The sequence below is a fragment of the Musca domestica genome, unplaced genomic scaffold (assembly GCF_030504385.1).
Source record: "Musca domestica strain aabys unplaced genomic scaffold, Musca_domestica.polishedcontigs.V.1.1 45, whole genome shotgun sequence".
NCBI lineage: Eukaryota > Metazoa > Arthropoda > Insecta > Diptera > Muscidae > Musca > Musca domestica.
In genome coordinates this window covers 5982140-6004086 of record NW_026712335.1, presented here as the reverse complement: position 1 = coordinate 6004086, position 21947 = coordinate 5982140, and the positions used below count along the sequence as shown (strand labels likewise).

At 34.3% G+C, this 21947-nt stretch overlaps 1 protein-coding gene across 1 annotated transcript in view; it reads right to left on the bottom strand.

The window, feature by feature from the left end:
• The window catches only part of LOC101897672 (SCY1-like protein 2), a 98905-nt gene that overhangs the window by 67605 nt on the left and 9353 nt on the right, over positions 1 to 21947 (bottom strand). Inside the window, exons 4-7 of the mRNA XM_059127515.1 lie at positions 19922 to 20068; positions 15240 to 15360; positions 14602 to 14697; positions 14229 to 14374 (exon numbers count right to left, since the gene is read on the bottom strand). Coding sequence (XP_058983498.1) covers positions 14229 to 14374; positions 14602 to 14697; positions 15240 to 15360; positions 19922 to 20068 — 510 coding nt within the window. The remainder of the gene's footprint in view (positions 1 to 14228; positions 14375 to 14601; positions 14698 to 15239; positions 15361 to 19921; positions 20069 to 21947) is intronic.

Sequence of the window (21947 nt, the reverse complement as noted above, 5' to 3'; positions counted from 1 at the left end):
AACTCTCGCTAAATAAATTAATACCATAAAAGCACGAAATTTGCTAAGAGACACATATTTTAGTACATTTCGTACCCTTTAAGTACATGTCCCAAAAATGTCACCTTATTTCATGCAAATCTCAATGCTTATCAATCTTTTTAGTACTTAGTGTACCATTAAAGTTCGATATTCCAAAATTGTTGTTTTGTATCACCTCTCCGCCTTATGGATGACTCTTATCCCAAATTTTTAATAGCTATCTTTTACTTGTCGCTCAATTTCCCAATTGTACCTTTTAGTACTTTTCACACCCAAAATTTCGAAAATATAATTTATTCCAAGAGAGACCCATGCAATAGTCCAAGTTCTAGCTTCTATCAGCTGATCAATAACAAAACCTTGCTATTTCGTACCATTTAGTACCTTCACTCTTAAATGTACGATTTTATTTATTTTACCCCTGCTCATGAAATACAAATACAAAATTTTAAATTTCTAGGTCTTACCGATTGTTCAATGACAGTGTCATAAGATTTTGTACTTTTTAGTACATTTTGTACCTTTTAAGTAAGAAGTTTCAATATCGCCGCTTATCTCATCTATGACTGACATTCCTGCAAAATTCAAAGTTATATGCTTATTTAATTGTTCAGTAACAACACCTTTTCCTTTATATACCATTTAGTACAATTGTACCTCTAGAGTACAAATTCACCCCTCTATATCGAGTGTGACCCTCATGAAAAATATCAAATTTCTAGCTCTAGCCGATCGCTTAGCTACAATGTCGTAAGATTTTGTACCCCTTTCGGGTATATTACCCTTTAAATATCGATTTTTCCAAAAATCCCGGCTTATCTCCCACATTATGCCTCTGCATTTATAGGTCTGCCAGTCAAATACAAAAATTCTCAATACAATCAAAATATATTTCAAAACCTCCAAAATTCGACCATTTTTTTGCGGCCACAAGAAAACCCGCAAAAGCAGCAATACCAAAAATAACATCCATCTTCAACCACCACCACCGCTGGCTGTGACAGTAACATCGCCAGCAAATGAAAACAGATCTACGGTGAATGGAGAATACCACCAGCAACAACGCCGCCGCCAACTTCAGAGCAAAAGAGTTCATTAGTAATTTGATAAGTGAATGGATAATTGATTGCAAAACATTGCCGGATTCATTCATTCATTAATCGTCGTTTGTAGATTGCTGGTGGCTGGCTGGCTGGGAGGCTATAGAAAATATGCGCCTGCTGCTACTGCCGCTTGCAATGCCAGGCAATGCAATGACAAGGCCTGCCTGCCTGCCACGTATACCTCCAATGCTCTTTGTGGTGGCGTTAATGTTTTGTGCTTGGCGGTTGGCGGCAGTTGATTTTCGCTCATAAGCCATCAGCTTAATTTGTGTGCTAGTTGGCTGCCTGGGAGCTTGCCTGGTTGGATGGATGGATTATTTGAGAACTTTCCGAACTAATCTAACGATCTAAGCATTCTTAGAATATGAAATTTAAATGCAAGGAATGATTGAAACACCAACCAAACCAGCCAGAAAATTAACAGCGAATGATGAATGTATTTTTAGAATGCAAAGTAAATTAGAAGCGCTTAGACATTAAGACAACACACATACTATGTGTTTGTAGTTGGCTGGTTGGTAATTGCGAAAGATAAACCTTGAAGAAGCTATGAGAATTGTTGGACTATTTTGAGAAGGTCGTTAGGCCTTGGAATAAAACAAATTTCATGTGTTTAAAGAATATTTTGGGAAATTTGTCGAAATGTTTTAAATCAGGAAAAATGCGTAAACCATCGGCATCTTGGAGTTATAAGTATGTAAATGACTAGGCTCGAAACAAAAACTCATGGAAATGTTGAGAAATGAAGGATAATTCTAAATACTTCTAGAGACATCCGAAATTATACCAGCAAATTGTAGAAGCATTTTGGAGACAAATTCGGTACAAAAATAATAAATAACCACGAAAAAAAGAATTCTTGATCTGATAACTGACCGGGGAAATGTTGAGTGAAATATTAAATTTTTGTTAAAACAAGTAAGCAAAGGCTACAGTCGAGCGGGGCCGACCGTTGAATACCCTACAACACTATAATAAACGATACGGTTTATATAGGCAAGATACTCGAAAGAATTCCACAAGATATTGTGACAAATAATAAAAGAAAAACATCAGGTTTCGTTCTCTAATTTTCGAATAATATCAACTAAAACTAATTTGCTCATTTCCAATTTATTGGTAGATGTTCCACTTAAATGGTCTTCTTAGATCTGGAACCAATATTTCCCAAAGACCTATAATTTCTCAGAAGTGGCAAAAGATTAACATTTATTATTGGTTTTTGACTAAAACGCATCTATATGAGATACAGACATTTGACTACATTCTTCAACGAAATCAATATTTTCCAATATTTTCATCTTTAGAGAGATATTTTTATGCGATTTTTTAGACGTTTTTTCTTTCCTGCCAAGAGGCCATTCTGAAGCAATGAGAACTGTCGAAATCAGTTCAGCCGTTCTCGACATATATGAGATCTTTCAAGCATATCTTCTTTGATAGACATATATATCGCATATATTTGCTATATATTCGATTTTTTGGATCTTAACATCAATGTAAAGATCAGAAGTGACCTTGTCATGGCTTTGTGATTTCGCCGGGATTTAAAATATTCGCGGTTTAATGAAAAAGTTTGAATTTTTTCAACAAAAAAGCCTACCAAATTGGTAGGCTTCTTCCCCGCCCAAAACTCTAGCTACATGCGAAATTCCGCGTCGATTGGTCTATAATTGCGACCTGTATAGGTACTGCAAAATCCGACATTTTTTCAGTATTTGGTCCATTTCAACCCCTAAACATTTGGCGATCATCTCCAAAAGAAGTAGGGTTCTATTCTGACCCTAGCTCCACCTCCATTCTAAATTTCGTAAAGATCGGGCCATAATTGCGACCTGTAGAGTGATTACAAATTAACATGGACAGACGGACGGACGGACATACATAGCTAGATCGACTCAGCTCGGCGAGATAGGAAGATCCATATATACTTTCCTATGTGGGAAATCAATATTTCGAGGTGTTACATAATTTTTGGCCCAATCAAACTTATAATACCCCCAACACATAGTGTTGTAGGGTATAAATACAGTTTTTTTAACAGGAGTTTGGAGAACTTTTTTAGAAAGAATTTCTCTAAAGTATCTATTATATGTAGAAGACTCATACATTTAAGAGGTCCTATGTAGATAGCAGTCTTTCAGTGGGTATTTTTATACACTCAGCCATATGGCTACAGAGGATATATATCATTTGATAGGCCAAAACGTGCCTCATCGAAATAATGGTTTTAGACCCTAGGTCTCTATGGACCAAATTCGTTTCAGGACATTTGGAGTCGATCTAGCGATGTCCGATCATTCGTCAGTCTGTCTGGCTGGTGGTGCGCACAATAACTCTCGAAGGGAGTATCCGATTTGATCCAAACTTGGTACATCGTAATAATATTAACAAACTTAGATCAAGATCTGAGATGGGCAATATTGGCCCACTCCCTCTAGTACCTCCCCACAAAAGGTCGAAATTTTCAAAAAAAATATATATATTTCGTAGCACAGAAGGGGAACGGCTAATCCAATTTTGCTCTAACTGTGCAAATCTTTTTATTTGCATCAGTGCTAGGGCAATATCGGTCCACTTCATCAAGTACCTCCTGCTGGTACTTCCGCCACAAAGTGTCAAAATGTTGAATATTCATGAAGCTTATAAAACGCTAACTTAACATCCGATTCCATTCGAACTTGGTACATCCCAATATTTCCATCAACACAAGATCTGTTATAAAGATAGTAGAGATCGGACCGTTCCTTCGGGTACCTCCCCCACAAAGGGTCAAAGTTTTGAATAAACAAAACGATTATAAAATCCGAAATAAGCATCCGGTTATCTTCATATTTCACACATTCCATTATTTCTACTAACACAAGATGTGCTATGAAGATGGCATATATCGGTCCACTCCTGCTGTCAAAGGGTCAAATTTTTCAAAAAAATAAAACGCGATATGAACATCCGATTTCATTTAGATTTAGCACATCTCAATATTTCCATCAACACAATATCTGTTATAAAGATGGTAGAGATAGAACTATTTCTGCTGATACCTCCCTCACATATGGTTCAAGATTTTGAACAGCGAAACGGAATAGACCTCCAACTCTCTTCAATTTCGCACATGCAAATATTTTTGTTAACAAGAGGTCAGTTGTGAACATGATGAGTTGGTGAGGTGAAAATACTGCAACCAACTTCAGACTGCTGTCATTTCTAAGCCACTCGTCCGACAGCTGTTAAAATTATTCCATTGACAGCTCATTATATTGTTTACAAGCGTACAAAAGCATTTTGGTGAGAATTTTCCAGAAAAAAAGTTATTCGTGATGGAATTCAAGCGTGATATTGTGATTTCTTTATATTTGGCTGGAAAACCACAAGTGACTATCGTTAGAGCACTGCAATAAATCTTTTGTGCCTCGTATCATCGCTCTTTACCTTGCTACCAGTAGCGTAGTCCGACGTCAAGGAAGTGGACGGAAGAAAACAGCAACATCAGCAGAAATGGTTCGAAAAGTAAAGAAGCGACTTGATCGAAGCCCGCGTCGCTGTGGCCGAAATATGTCTCGTGAGCTGAACATTTCGCAATATTCCATTCGGCAAGTATTGAAAAATGAGCTCGGGGTAAAGCCATTGAAATTCCAAAAAATTCAAGAACTTCCACCGCAACAGAAAGAAAATAGACTCAAAAGAGCTAAAGAGTTGCTTCGTTGGTCGAAAGTGGTGAACTGCCAAATTTAGTTTTATCCAATCAGAAATTGTAACCATTTCTACATATGAATGGAAACTCCAGGGACGTACACATGGTGGGGCACTGGAAACTTTTCTTTGCTAGTTGGATTCCCGAAAAGGTTTTTAACATGTATTTCATCTATAAAATGACACATAGAAGATTTTTCTTTAATATTACGACCTATACAAGGTCCTGTTCATTTTATTATAAGACCTATGAAATGTCTTCTTCTACAAAAGAACATTACAGATCTTCTGCGAAAGACGAGGGTCATAATTTCACAATAATTCTCTAAAAACAATACATCCATGGAAGACCTTCAACATGTAGATGACTTATGGAAGTTTTTCCTTCCATAGACTTCTGTAGAATATTGTTCCCCCTATATATGACTCTTTAAAGGACTTCTTCCCGTGAAATCCTTGTTAAATTTGATTTTAATGGCTCTGATTTTTTTCCAAAATTTTTTCTGGAATAGTGGATTTTTAAATTAAAATTAAAATAAAAATAAATAAATAAAGAAGAATCTTGTGACCAAAATGGCAAAATAAAAAAATAAATATTTTTTTGTATCCCCTATCATTAATTCAATACTTCGTGTCAAATAATCTTTGATCTTCCCAAACCTTGTTTAAGGACTTCATGCCCAGAAATCCTAGATTTTGTGAGAATATTTCATAAGGACTTCTAGCCCAAAAATCATAGATTTGGTAAGAATTCCTTTTTTTCATGCCCATAGAAGTTGTCTGATTTTTTCCATGGCTTTGCTGGTACATTTTCCTTTCAATGAATTCCTGACCAAGAACCGTGTAGTTTCTGAAAACATTTCTTAAGAATTGTTGGCTTAAGAATCATGAATTATTTCAGGAACGTTTTATGCCATTAATTCTCGAAAATCATATATTTTGTATGAACATTTTTTAGGAATTCCCCTTTCCAATAAATTGTCAGTGATAATGGTGTTGAATTATTTACTGCTGTAAAAATGGGTGATGTTTTGTGATTTTTTAAAAATATGCCTTCTCTCTGTAAAACAGAAATTCAAGTTCATTATGTATGTACATATATGACTCTCTATCTCTTCAATACTTAAATTTCCACTAACTATCCTTAAAAATGAGGTTAAATGAGGTAATAATAAAATTTCCAATTTAAAACCACAATTCGCGCGGAGCTTAAACCTAATGGAGAAAATTATCAAAGCATGAAATTATTCCGCTCTCATGGGAGCATTTCGAAAATCACCGCTGCTGATAACTGTTCTAATCCCATAATTAATTTGAAAATGCTGTCGTTTGAAAATTTCATGGAGGATTAACATTTTAATTAACTCTTAATTAATTTATTAACGAATAAACAAAAAAAAAAAAAAAAAAAAAGAAACAACAACAAAAAAAGCGAAATAAAATCCTCCGCAAATGACAGGCGAATAAAAGTTGCAAATAAAACTGTCAAACATGGCAACAAAATTCTTTCATAGTTCAGTGATTTTTGTTGCTAATTGGATTTTGTGAACGTAGAAATGTGAGCAGTAAACTGGTCTTACTGACAATATGTTTGGCTAGTTGACTTTAATGCAAAAAAAACTTCAATTTCATGTTCCTGTCTCCAACAAAACTTAAAAACCCTCTTCCTTCCCCCCACAGAGTATCTGTTACACATCTAGCTGGTGGCTATGTGTAAGTTTGTCGTAAATTCTAATTAGTAATGAAGTTAACGCTGTTTCTGGCATTTTGTGGAATATAGAAATGGACAGCTGTCTACACAAATATACTTGTGTTAAACTATGCTAAATTTTTGAAAATGCCGAGCACAAAATTTAAAGAGATTTTTACTAACTCTTAAAAATAAAAATAAAATAAAGGAGATCATAAATTCCACGGGTTTTGGCATTCGGGTTTAAAACTATTTTTACAAAATTTAATGATTTTTTTCCTGTTAGCCCTATATTTTTTAATAAATTATCCAATATTTTCTGGCATAAGTTCCTTTAAAATTTTCTGAAAATTCCTTAATTTATTTTTTTTGATATCCTTGTAAATATAATTTTAATAAAAAACTCCTTGATTTTTGTCAGTAGTCATTATGAATGTTTTTAGAAAACTTTTTTTTCTATAAAAATCCTTCATATTGGTGAGAAGGAGTCCCTAAAAATATCCTTGACAATTTTTTAAATAAAAACTTTGGGTGTTTTGGACTGCATTTTTTTACAAAACGTTATGATCTTTTTCCTGAAAGCCCTTATTTTTCAAAAAAAAAAAAAAAAAACCTTAATTGAAAAAACCTTAACTTTTTACCTGGATATCCTTAACTATATAATTTTAATAGAAACTCCATGATTTTGATTATTTGGTTTTAGAAAATTCAGGATTTTTTTACTAGAATGTCTTTAATTTTCTTTATAACAAGGAAAAAAGTATCGGTCGGTTTTGCCGACAGATGATATAAATCTGCTATAATTTTTAAATATGATATAAATATTATTATAGCAGATGGATAAATCAATTGTAAAGAATCTCTGAGTTGTTTCGCAATTTATAACAGATAAAAATATTGAAAATTGTGTCCCTTTGTGGGTGAGGTACCAGCAGGTGCTCGCAGATATATAGCATCTTCACAACAGATCTGGTGTCAGCAAAAATGCTTGTATGTATGAAATTTGAAGAGAGTTGTATCCTTATTTCGCTTTCTTTGAGCGTTATGTTTTTCAAAATTAGATTATTGCTTCCCTTTCTGTGCAGAAAATATATATTTTTAATTTTTCGACCATTTGTGGGGGAGGTACCAGAAGAAGTGGACCGATATACTCCATCTTTACATCAGACCTTGGGCTAATAAAATGATTGGGATGTGTGAAATTTGAAGACAATCGGACTCTTACATCACATTTTATGAGAGTTGTAACTCTTCAAAATTTTGATCATTTGTGGGGTATTGGGTACTTGAAGGAGTGAACCAATGTTGTCCATTTTCGCACCAGACCTAGCACTGATGCAAATATTACGACTTCCAAAGTTGGAGCAAAATCGGATCATCGTTTCTCTTTCTGTGCAAAAAATATGTATTTTTTTGAAAATTTCGACCATTTGACACCAGAGCTTGGGTTAATATATACATATTTGGATGTCCAACATTTGAAGACAATCGGACTCTTACATCACATTTTATGAGAGTTGTAATTCTTCAAAATTTTGACCATTTGTGGGGAGGGTACTTGAAGGAGTGAACCGATACTGTTCATTTTTACACCTAACGTAGAACTGATGCAAATATTACGATTTGCAAAGTTGGAGCAAAATCGGATTATCCTTTCTCTTTCTGTGCAAAAAATATATTTTTTGCAAATTTCGGCTTTTTGTGGGGGAGGTACCAGAAGGAGTGGACCGATATTGCTCATCTTAACACCAGACCTTGGGTTAATATAAATATTGGGATGTGTGAAATTTGAAGACAATCGGACTCGTACATCATATTTTATGAGAGTTGTAATTATTCAAAATTTTGACCATTTGTGGGGGAGGTACTTGATGGAGTGGACCGATATTGCCCATCTCCGAACTCGATCTAAGTTTGACAAAGATATTACGATGTACCAAGTTTGGACCAAATCGGATACTCCCTTCGATAGTTATCGTGCGTACCAGCCAGCCAGACAGACGGACATAGCTAGATCGACTTCAAAATGTCCTGAAACGGATTTGGTCCAAAGAGACCTAGGGTCTAAAACCGTTATTTCGACTAGGCACGTTTTGACCGTATCAAATGATATATCCCCTTTGTAGCCATATGGCTGAGGGTATAAAAAGTCCACTATAATTTGACACTTAGTCTTTAAGTTTTGTTAGAACTGTTAATTTCTTGCCTGGGCGTTCTTGTTTTTTATACCCTCAGCCATACGGCTGCAGAGGGTATATATCATTTGATACGGTCAAAACGTGCCTAGTCGGTCTCTTTGGACCAAATCCGTTTCAGGACATTTGAAATCGATCCAGCGATGTCCGTCCATCTGTCTGGCTGCTGCGCATGATAACTCTCGAAGGGATACTCCCCATTGGTCCAAAATGGGGACATCGTAATATTTTTGTCAAACTTAGTTCGAGTTCGGAAATGGGCAATATCGGTCTATTCCTTCTGATAACTCCCCCACAAAATATCGAAATTTTCAAAAAATATATATTTTCTGCACGAAAGAGAAACGATAACCCGATTTTTCCACAATTTTTTTTATTCAGTGCAAAAATGGATAATATCGGTCCACTGCATCAAGTACCTCCCTCACAAAGGTTCAAAATTTTGAATAATTACATCTCTTATAAAATGTGATGTATCAGCCCGATTGTCTTCAAATTTCACACCTTCCAATGTTTTTATTAACAGAAGGTCTAGTGTTAAATTGGAAGATATCGGATCACTCCTTCTGGTAGCTCACCCACAAAGGGTCGAAATTTTCAAAAAAACAAAAAAAATATTTTCTGCACAGAAAGAGGAACGATTTTGCTCCAACTTTGCAAATATCGGTCTACTCCATTAAGTACCTTCCCCACAAAGGGTCAAAATTTTGAATATTCATAAAGCTCATAAAACACGAAATTAACATCCGATTCCATTCAGACTTGGCACATCGCAATATTTCCATCAACATAAGATCTGTAATAAAGATGGGTTAAAATTTGAATAAGCAAAACTATCATAAAATCAGAAATAAGAATTCGGTTCTATTCATACACATATTATTATTTCTACTAACACAAGATCCGCTGTGAACGTGGAATATATCGGTGCACTCCTTCTGGTACCTCACCCCACAAAGGGTCAACATTTTGAATATCCATGAAGCTCATAAATCGCGAATTAACATCTAATTTCACAAGATCTGCTATAAAGATGGTAGAGCTCGGACCATTCCTTCTGGTACCTCACCTACAAAGGGTCAAAGTTTTGAATAACCAAAACGATTTAGAAATCCGCAATAAGCATCCCATTCTCTTGACATTGCACATATTCCCTTAATTTCTATATTTTCTATAAAGTCAAAATCTGACACGTCGCAATATTTATATCATATTTATTTAGTTCCGGTACGAAATGGACAATATTGGCCTGTTCCTTCGGAACCTACTCCATAGAAGGTCAGCAATTTGAATAATCATAATAGAAGTCAAAATATATTTAAATAATCGAATCTGAGGGTATACATCTGTCAGTAAAACCGACTGATATTGTTTTTGTTTTTTTTTTTTTTTTGTGAAAATTTCGACCCTTTATGGGGTAGGTACCAGAAGAAGTGGGTCGATATTGCCCATCTCCGAACTCGATCTAAGTATTATAGTAATATTACGATTTACCAAGTTTGGACCAAATCGGATACTCCCTTCGTGGGCACCAGCCAGACAGACGGGCGGACGGACGGACATCGTTAGATCGACCCCAAATGTCCTGAAACGGATTTGGTCCAAAGAGATCTAGGGTCTAAGACCGTTATTTCGACTAGGCACGTTTTGACCGTATCAAATGATGTAAACCTTCTCTAGTCATGTGGCCGAGCATAAACATCCGGTTCTCTTCATAGTTCACACATCCCATTATTTCTACTAACACAAGGTCTGGTGTGCAGATGGAAGATAAGGGTATACATTTGTCGGAAACCTGACTGATACCCTTTAATTTGTTGCTCTTTATTTATTTATTTTCTTATTTTTTGTTTAGTTCCCAATTTCAAACTCCCACATCTAATGTCATCATTACTTTCCAATTTTAGAAACTTTGCCCACTCATCTCACCAAAAGCATAACATCTTTTTGACTAATAATAACCCTCGACAAAAGTATTTACATTTGCTTCGATTCGAGTCGAGTCGAGTTGTAATATTTCAAATTTAACTTTTGATTAAGTTTTAAAGTATTTTTGTTTCGAAAAGAAATATGTCTTTATTAAGACGAAAAGAAAAGAGGCAACACACTTTTACTCTTTGGGTTTCAAACGAAAGGTATGCTAATTCCATTTTATAATTGAATAGCTGATGGACAGGTAGACAAGCAGACAGACAGACAAACAGACGAACGGGCGAGAGAGAGAGCGTAAGTAACACTAGATTGACTGGTTTCTTTGCTTGTCGGTGGTTAGTTTTGGGTCCCAAGAGGCTGACTGACTCTGGTCGTGGCCAGCAGGAAAAGGATACGAAGAAGACGTATAAATATTCTACAACTACACCTTTGCATACAAAAGCAAAAGCCAGAGGAAAAGCAAAGGAAATGCTAAAAATAAGAAAAGTTGTCGTAAGGTGTTTCAAGTATGCAAACAACCCAAAGATTTTAAGAACTTTTGCAAAGTTCTTGCAATGTCAAGTGGAGGCATTAAGTTTTGTCCTGGATGCGCTGGAGCAGCAGCAGGAGGGGGAAGAGGAAGAGCTTGAGTGGTGGTTTACAATGTTACGGGGTCGAGTCGAGTCGCCGAATGCAAAGCAATGGCACACAATAATCCAGCTTTGAAGTAAAGTTTTCAACACCGTTAATGTAGTTGTAGTGGTGGTGGTGGTGGCGGTGTTGTTGTCGGTAGTGGCAGTAGCTGAGGTAATGATGGAAATGTGTGTAGCTATGGCACGGTGAAAATATCTTGCAATTGGGATTTTAATACGCGCGCTACTTGTTGCTCGTGGCAATGGTTGCGTGTCGTCATTATGTCGACAGTGTTTAAAATTCTTAAATAATTGTTTGAACTGACAGTTGTTGAAATGTCGAAACGTCGTTTTAAATGAAAATTAATTGCCCACGTGGGATGTTTTTATGATAGATGTTTTGACAGGTCAGAGATAACATTTTAACTTTTAGTTTCGAAATAATTCTAGAGTAAATACAAAATTAATATAAATATCTTTAGTCTTTTACTATTTAACAAGTTAAAAATTATCATTCGGTTTTGCCGACAGATATATATTTAACCTGAGCCAATGTTCGATAATTTAAATATATTTAGACTTCTGTTATGATTATTCAAGTTGTGGACCCTGTATGGAGTAGGTTCCGAAGGAATGGGCAAATATTTTCCATTTCGTATCGGATCAAAATATATATGATATAATTATTGCGACGTGTCGGTTTTGGAATACTTCCTTCACTTTATATGAGATATGTGCTAATTTTTAGAAAATGTTGAAATGTAGTTGATGTACAAGATATAGTGGACCGAGGTATTCCATTTTCATACTTCAGTTAATACAGATAAAAATATTGGTATGGGCAAAATTACAAGAAAATCGAACATTTATATCCAATTTTATGCGAAATCATAAATTCGATACTCATCTCAGGTTTCTGGTTGAGAAAAATACTTGGATATAACAAGTTGTAAAGAATCGCTTGTTTCGCAAGTTATGACAGATAAAAGTGACCCTTTGTGGGTGAGGAACCAAAACGGGGTTCGCAGACATATATCACCTTCACAACAAATTTTAGCAAAAATGTTTGTGTGTGTGAAATTTGATGAGAGCTTCAGAGAGCTTATTTCGTTCGCTTTCTTTGAGCGTTTTGTTTTTCAAAATCTTGAACCCTATGTGGAGGAGGTACCAGAAATGGTCCGATCTCTATCATCTTTATAACATATCTTGAGTTGATGGAAATATTCAGATGAACTAAGTCTGAATAGAATCGGATTTTGCGTTTTATGAGCTTCATGGATATTAAAAATTTTGGATCTTGTGTTAATAGAAATAATGGGATGTGTGAAATATGAAGAGAGCCGGATGCTTCTTTTGGATTTTATAATTAATTTTGTTATATGAAACTTTGACCCTTTGTGGGAGAGGTACCAGAAGGAATGATCCGATCTCTACGATCTTTATATAGGGTATTGTGTTGATGGAAGTATTGAGATGTGCAAGTCTGAATGGAATCTGATCTTAATTTCGTTCTTTATTAGTTTTATGAATATTCAAAATGTTGACTTTTTGTGGGGGAGGCACCAGAACAAGGGGACCGTTATATTCCATCTTCGCACCAGATAGGACTATTACATCACATTTTATAAGATTTATTCAGAATTTTGACCCTTTGTGGGGGAGGTACTTGATGGAGTGGACCGATATTGTCCTTTTTCTCACCTGACCTAGCACTCATGCAAATATTAGGATTTGCTAAGTACGCGCAAGGTCGGATTATCCTTTCTCTTTCTGTGCAGTAAAATATGTTTTTTTGGTGGTACCAGAAGGAATGGGCTGATATTGCCCATCTCTGAACTCGATCTAAGATTGACAAAAAAATTACGATGTACCAAATTTGGACCAAATCTTATACTCTCTTTGAGAGTTATCGCGCGCACGATGACGGTTGGACATCGCTAGATCGACTCCAAAAGTCTTGGAACGGATTTGGTCCAAAAAGACCATGGATCTAAAACCGTTATTTCGATGAGACACATTTTCATTGTTTTAGGTTGGAATTTTTAATAACCCTTAGTGCACCCATTCTGCACTCCATCAGTGACTCTTATTCAAAATTTTAGAATTTCAGCTCCATCGGTTCATCACAGTTCTAATTTGTACCAAATTTGGTAAAATTTAGTACACATAAGTACGAATTTCCAAAACTACCTACATATCTGAGTCCTACAATGCAATATCCTACAATGTTATCTAAATTTCGGAAATTCCAGCTCTATCGGTTCACCTAAATTTAGTTAGTTAGTTAGTACCATTTAGTACTTTTCGTACATATCCATATCCCAATCCTACACTCTGCCAGTAATGTTTATTTCAAATTTTAGGGTTCTACCTCCTTCAAACTAAAATTGTACTAAATTTAGTACCGTTTAGTACTGTTTGTATACATGACTACACGCTTTCAAAACTACGTTTTTACATAGACTCTACTTCTTAACCTTGATTCCCATTTCCAATTTCAAGTCTTCCACATGATACGAAATGGTACCAAATGTGGTACATTTCAGTACTTTTGGTACAATTATAGTGCGAATTACCAAAAACCATTCATTACATCTTTTATACACTCAATCAATGAGCCTCATTTCCATTTTAGGAGTTCTAATTAAACTGTTTCCTAAAATGCAAAAGGTACCTTATTTAGTAACTTTTAATACTTTTCGTACCATTCTAGTACTTATTTCCAAAAACCCAGCTTTATCTGACGTCGATGAATTGTTAAGTCAGCCAGCCAGTCAATCAATTTCTTTAATCTTTGATTGAAAATAGATTTAAAATTAATATTTTTCTCAATCTTTCACCACTGTTTCGGTATTCCTTAAAAAAAAAACTGTCTGCTTCATTTAAATGAATGCCAAAGTAAAAAACTTAATAAAGTGACTAAAAGTAAATGCCCACGATGCAGTGACAGTCTGTCTGCATTCGCCGAATCACTCCCACTTACCGCTTCCAATTGCTTGATATAGTTGGCGGGTACATTACCCGATTGTATGATGGGTCGCCCTCTATTGAAGACAGCACAGATTACTAAACCTAAAGAAAACATGTCACTGAGAAGACTACATTTCGAATGTAATTGTGTTTCAGGTGCTGTTGGAAGAAAAAAGAAAAAGAAGACGAAGACGCAGAAGAAAAAGAAAACCAGACAAAAGAAAAGAAAAAAGAGAAAAATAAACAATTTATAACTTTTACAAGACTGACATTACGACATTTTGTTGATTTAAAGTATTATGGAAAATTTCCATGGGGTGACAATGTTTTACACTTGTAGTTGTAGTGACTTAAGTCACGGGTATTTGCAGCAGTCGTATACTTACGCATAAAATCCAAATTTGGCTGTGCCATTTTTGATATGCGAGTTGTCCATGGTTGACATGTTATAAAGTCATTGATATCAGTCTCATTCATTCTTTCTGTAAAATGAGGGAAAATTTTGAAAAATTTAATATTGTTATTTGGTAGTTTTTGATGAATTACATATCGAGGAAATGAATCCCGCTTAAAAATAATAATTTTATATTAAAGTTAGAATAATGGATAAGTTTTTCAAGCTCGAGGTCTAAAACTTATTCAATATTAGAAACAAAAAGGTCGAATAATAAAATGAAAAACATAATTAAGGGTAGATTACTTAAAAAATTGAAATAATAATAATAATAATAATAATAATAATAATAATAATAATAATAATAATAATAATAATAATAATAATAATAATAATAATAATAATAATAATAATAATAATAATAATAATAATAATAATAATAATAATAATAATAATAATAATAATAATAATAATAATAATAATAATAATAATAATAATAATAATAATAATAATAATAATAATAATAATTTGTTTGGCAGAAACGCATTCAAATTTCATGGATTGCGATTATTATTTAAACGGTTTCTATATTAAATGTTTTATAGTATTGAAAAATGTTTAGCAAATTACCTAAAAATTCTAGGCCACCTAATTTCCAGGTACCCCTTTTTGTAATAAATATTGACGCCGGACATATGTTTCGATGTATGACATGCCCCGAATAATGCAGAAATGTTATCGCCTCCACTAACTGGAAAAAAAAGAGAAAGAAATATAAATGTTTATAATTAGTATTCCAAATTTGGTGTTATTTTCGTAAATAAATAAAAAATAATAATTATGCAAAGAGAGTTTTTTGTAGTTTTGGTAATGAAATAAATTAAAGAATAATTTTGAACAATTTGCTATAATCTTCCGATTTTTCGTTTGGCTTAGTAGGTTCAGAATTAAAAAAAAAGCAGACGTATTTGTTTTTACACCTTACACCACAGAGTTGTAAGGGTATTATGTCTTAGTGCATTTGTTTGTAACATGGAGAAGGAAGCGAAATAGACCCATAGTTACTTTTGAGAATCTCCATAGAATCACTTTTTGAGTTGATTTATGTATGTCAGTCCGTCTGTCTGGCCGTCCGTCAGTCCATGTATTGTTGTGAACAAAATGCAGGTCGCATTTACTATCCGATTCAGATGAAATTTTCCAAACAACATTTGTTTGGCCCAAGGACAAACCCTATTGAAATTGGAGATAATCGGTAAAAATTTAGATATAGCTCCCATATATATCTTCGTCCGATATGTCTTTTATTGAGCACCAAACGTGTAATATCAGCCCGAATAGAATGACATTTTGCACATGCAACCAAAGTAGGCCTGAAAATATGTATGCCAAATTTGATCGATATCGGTTCAGATATAGCTATAGCTCCCATATATATTGTTCATCCGATTTGTTATTTTTGTCCTCCGTAGCCGTAATATGCACTCTGTAACAACAATATTTGGGGAAATATATCAAATGCAGCTCAGAAATATCTTTGCCAAATTTTATCGAGATCGGTTCAGATTTGGATATAGCTCCCATATATAACTTCGTCCGATTTACCTTTTATTGTGCACCAAACGTCTAATATTTGTCCAAATGGGACGAAATTTGGCACTTACGACCGAATTGAGTCTAGAAGCTAGTATGTCGAATTTGGTGAATCGGTTCAGATATAGCTATAGCTCCCATATATATTGTTCATCCGATTTGTTATATTTGTTACCCACAGCCGTAACAATATTCAGGGAAATATATGAAATACAGCTCAGAAATATATTTGCCAAATTTTATCGAAATCGGTTCAGATTTGGATATAGTTCCCATATATATTTTTATCTGATTTCAAATTAATTTTGCACCAAATGGGCAATACAAGTCCGAATTTAAAACATACAAATGCTTCGGCATATTTACTCCTTTGAACTTTAAAGTTATAATTATAATAATCATATCATAAAAACCCTTAATTGTTATGTGGAGCTCTACTGAATTAGCAAAGTGGTGTAGGGTATCATAAAGTTGGCCCCGCCCGACTTTAGGACTTTTTTTTACTGGTTTATATTTCAATTTATTTTCCCAATACTCTGACTATCTTCGATATTCATCACCAGGGAGTTCACTTGAACATTATTAACATTGGACTTTTTTATTCTTAGTTTTAATTTTTTGATACAGCTTCTCCATTCTTTTCCTAATTATACAAATTTGTAATTATTTAGTTTTGTAAACATAGTTTTGAGAATTGAGAAATTGAAATTGAAATAGATCTTATTTTGGTAGAAGTATTGGAATATCCATAGATTTAAGAAAATCGGAAAGCAATAATTATTCAATGTTAGGACTTTTTATTGGAGAGGTGTCAGAAGGTCCAGATACCCAGCCATTCAAAGATATTACGTTAGATCCGCTCTAAATTTCCTAAAAATTATTTTCGTCCAAACAAACCTATTTCAGTGAAGCACATTTTGGAGGATTTATCCGATGTTGCCAAGTATTAAGAGTATGAAACAGTTCATAGATACCACGCTTGTATCAGACCAAGAGAGAAGTTGAAGAAACGTCTCTGCTCCATACATCGTCTTTGAACATACATCCGATATTAAGGTTTCTATTCAATAAGATTGCCATTTACCCACAGGGATATAGATGATATTCTGTAGATTGGCAGATAATAGGGCAAGAAATTCTCATTTACTTCGTGGAACGGCCGAAATTTAAAGAACAGTTTTCTTCCGAAATCGTCGAATACTACTGTACGCAAAGTACGAGAGACGTGTGTACTCTCTCCTCAACTGAGATTGGTTAGCGAAACACATTTTTCTCTTTAGCAAGAGCATTGCTACAAGCTCTTGACTGATTTATTAAAACCTAGACCAAACGACTAAAGCTAAATTCATTGGGATTTTGCACTAAGCTTTTGGTACTAATGCGGAGAAAACAGATGAAGCTACAAGCATTATGATCACTGCTGGAGTAAAAATTGCTACTGTCATTCTGTTTGTAACTCCTCGAAATACTCACATCGATGTCCGTTTGTCCGTCTGTCTGTTGTAATGACATTAAGCTCGTAAATGGGTCATATCGGTCCACGTTTTCCTATAGCCCCCATATAACGGTAGCTCTCGATATTCGGTATTTTGATGATTTTAGTGACACTAACTACCGGAATTTGTTAATTTTCGCATTTGAAGTTCGGAATCGGTACTATAGTCTATGACAACAATTACTTATGCAGGTCCTTCTTCGTAAAGGGCCCATATAACAGTTTTCATTTAAACCAGGGCTAGGCAGAGAGCCTCAAATTTTTTTTGTGACTGTATGTATTTAGAAATAACAAAATATTGCACGTATTTTTTGCCTCTCTTAACACAGTGAGAAATAATTTTTTATCTTTAAATTTTCTATATTCAAAACAAAGTGTTGGTAAAAATTAATATTTTGATCAGACAATTCGGAGATATATTTCCACAATTATTTCAATTATTATTCATTTTAAAATAAATCAAAAAACTGTAAGTTCGGCCTTTGAACTTTGAATACGGGTGGAACGAATTTGGCAGTATTCAATAAATAAAATCCGTTAAAATTGTTGTTAAAATCCTTAAAATACCGAATGTAGCCGTTTTATTAGGGTCTATACGACGACGTTGACCTGCATAGGCAATTTTGTCGTAAGCCAATACAATATTCAAATGCGAAACCTAAAAAAAATCGGTGAATAATGTAGCTTAAATCATCAAAATACTGAATATCAGGAGTTACCGTTATATAGGGGCTATACCAAAACGTGGACCGATATGGCCCATGTTCAATATCAAAAGTCCTGCAGACGTAATATACATTTGAGTAAAATTTTATTAACCTATTTCATTTCGTTCGAAAGCTAGAGTGATTTCCACAGACGGATAGAGGGGCGGACATCGCTAAATCGGCATAGAATTTTATGCTGATCAAGAATATATATACTTTGTGGGGTCTAAAATGTATATTTCGATGTGTTACAAACTTAATATACCCTCCGTACTATGGTGGAGGGTATACAAAAAGATACAAATGCCCTTCAAAAATATATAAGTTAACATTTTCAGAAATGTTACATAATTTTGATGTTATTTGTGTTTAATAATTTCGGACCTAACATGCTTACCACCTACGTTGACCCTTAAAAAGTAATACCGATCTCCACGGGCTGACATACAGACATATGCAAATAGTCGTAGAATTTTACTCTGATTTTACTCATAGAAATCGGGGGATATTAAAATGAACTCCTACTTCTAAAATATGAAGCCCTATACAAATTCTGTCAAACAGAAATCAATCAAAAAAAAAAAAAAAAAAAAATAAAATAAAATAAAAAATAAATAAATAAATAAATAAATCTCAACAGTCGTAATTTTTACAATTTCGCAAATATTTGTTTGAAATTTGTAGTTAGATATATTTATGTGCTCCAATATTTCTTATGGTGTATACATAAAAATATCCGACAGCACCTTCCCCATTGACTGCTCGAATAAAACTAAATATTCTCCCAAAACCAATTTTACAGAAAATTCAAAACAATTTATTTTTTGCAGTTGTGTTGGTGAACACACAGATATCCCAAGGGATACTCTTTGCCTAGCCTTGATTTAAATGGTATTTTTCACGATTTTTTTAAATTTTTCAAGTTTCCACCAAGTGGTGAATGGTACTAAAAGTTCGGCCCGGCCAAATTTAGGTTCTTTTTACTTGTTAAAAATCGTACCATTAGGACAATTTCCGTTCGCTTAACTGATATGACTAAGACAGTTGAACCTTGTACTGGAAGTAATTGTTAAATGTAGGATTGAGGTAGCTAGGTATTTATAGGCATGTGTTTATTAATTAGAGAAAAAAACTAAACTCTACTAAACTTTGTAATCGTTGCATTGTGTGAACGGAATTTTCTTAAATTGTAAAAATGAGATATGGGAGCTGTATTGAAAGTTCGTACAATTTGTATCAAAATGTTCTAAATTTGACAGCATACGGTCGGTGAACAGGTTTAGCATTGATAAGGAGTAGCTATGAAAACTCTGATTGAAGTTGAAGTAGGTATAGAGGCAGTATACCACTGAGCAAAAACTAAAAAAGAATTTAAAATACCATCTTTCAATGTTCGCCTTACCTATCTGGGCTGTTTTTAATTCAAATTAATAATTAACAGTTCCACATCGGCGTCATATTGTTTCTTTGTACTCTACATTTCCCATCAAACATCCTTAATGGATTCATTTGCTTACCTGTAAAAATCCACACTTCAATTCAATATCCAAAAACGTATACTCCTTGGCATGGGCCGGTCTCTGTGGTACGGCAGGTTGGCTGGGTTGGGTATTTTGATTATTTCCAGAATTGGGTGGCATAACATTTTCATATGTCTTGGATTCCTGTAATGAAATAGGAAACGTTTAAATTTCAACATGATGATGTAATAAATCATTTTTAAGTAGCCACATCACATTTCAAATGTCTTCTAAAAACTTTGAATAAAAAAATCCAGCCTGCAATTAATTTTCATAAAAGTTTTACCAACTTTCAACTACACAACCATACATAAATTAGTTGTAATAAATATGTATTTGTTTTTTTTTTTGTTGTTGTTGTACAAACTGGGTCAAAAGACCGACTCCAGCTTGTCCATTTTGCAATTAAAATTAATTCCTTATGTTGTGTTGCTACTGTTGTCACCATGACTGGGGTTTTTGTTGTTGTTGATATATTTTTCCGAAAAAAAAAACACACACACTCACACACAACTAGAAAAACTTTTCAAATAACAACAGCAACATGTTGTAATATTCAACATGTTGGCTTTTATGTGGTTTACTTTGGTTATTGTTGTGGGGTTTCTAAATTCCTTGTTTTTTGCGTCGGGTTTGTTTGCTTGTCTGACACAAGATATGCCAACAATGCAAACAACAACAACAAAAAACGAAACTGTTGAGAAATAAAAACAGATAATAAAATGTAAAAACATGCCAATGTCATATTTAGTTTAAGGGGGTGGTGGTATGTGTTTTTCTTTCGAACGAAAAAATGAAAAAAAAAAAATTAAAATAGTATCTCTATTAAATAATGGTGTGGTTCGATCGGAATATTTTTGGCCGGTTTGACAATTTTATTTTGTACGTTATAATAATTTCATTAAATCCCTTTTCCATTTGAAAATACTTGTTTTATCCAGTCTGCCTGTTGAAATCATGATCTCTTTCGAATAAATTGAAAAAAAAAAATGCTAAAATGATGTATATGTATTTTGCCATCGGCATCGATAAGTTTGTAAGTGGGAGTCAGTCCACGTTCTTGTATAGTTCTCATATAACAGTACTTCCCGATATTTGGTATTTTTACAATACGTGCCATAATTTCTATCTTTTCCATGAAAAAGTACAAAAAATTATACTTTGGATGATAGTATCCAAAGGTGAGATTAAAGCCTCGGTGCTCCCCACTTCTGCGTATTGGAATTCAGTATTTCAATAATTTTGGTCTCTTTTTTCGAGGAAGCTTTTCAAGAGCTGTATCAGCCACTTTTGTACACCATTTTTAATGAAATTTCTTAAAATTCGGTATTTAGGGCCCGTAATGGCTCCTGCGGCTGAGTACACATTTTGCTTTAAATATTTAATCGGAGTTTTTACGGAAATAGTCACATTTTTAAATGAATCATTGCCTATACATGGTAAGATGAAAAAACTGCAACCAACTTCAGAATGCTGTCATTTCTAAGCCATTCGTTCGACAGCTATTAAAATTACAGCTGTTGAAATTCCAAAAAGTGTAAGATTTTACACCGCAACAGAAAGAAAATAGACTCAAAAGAGCCAAAGAGTTGCTTCGCTTGTCCGAAGGTGGTGAACTGCCGAATTTGGTTTTCTCCGATGAGAAAACATTCGTTGTCCAGCAGTTTGTAAACAAACAAACAAAATCATCGTGCACATTCGGTTGGCCACCAAAACTCAATATTCTGGAACTCAATATTCTGGTGTATTTGGAGCTTTGGACACTCAAACATTTTGGCCGTAGACCTTGGACATTCCAAGAGGACTCAGCGCCACCCAAGAATGGTTACAAAATGAGGTTGCTCACTTCATTTCCAGCGCAAAATGGCCACCAAAATCTCTGGATACCAACCCGTTGGACTATTGACATATTTCAAAATAGTAAAAATTATGGCATTTGACTTTTTTGCATTTTTTTATCTCACCCTGTATAGGTTCACGTTTTCCTGTAAATGGTGGTTCATCGGAATTTTTACATAAATAG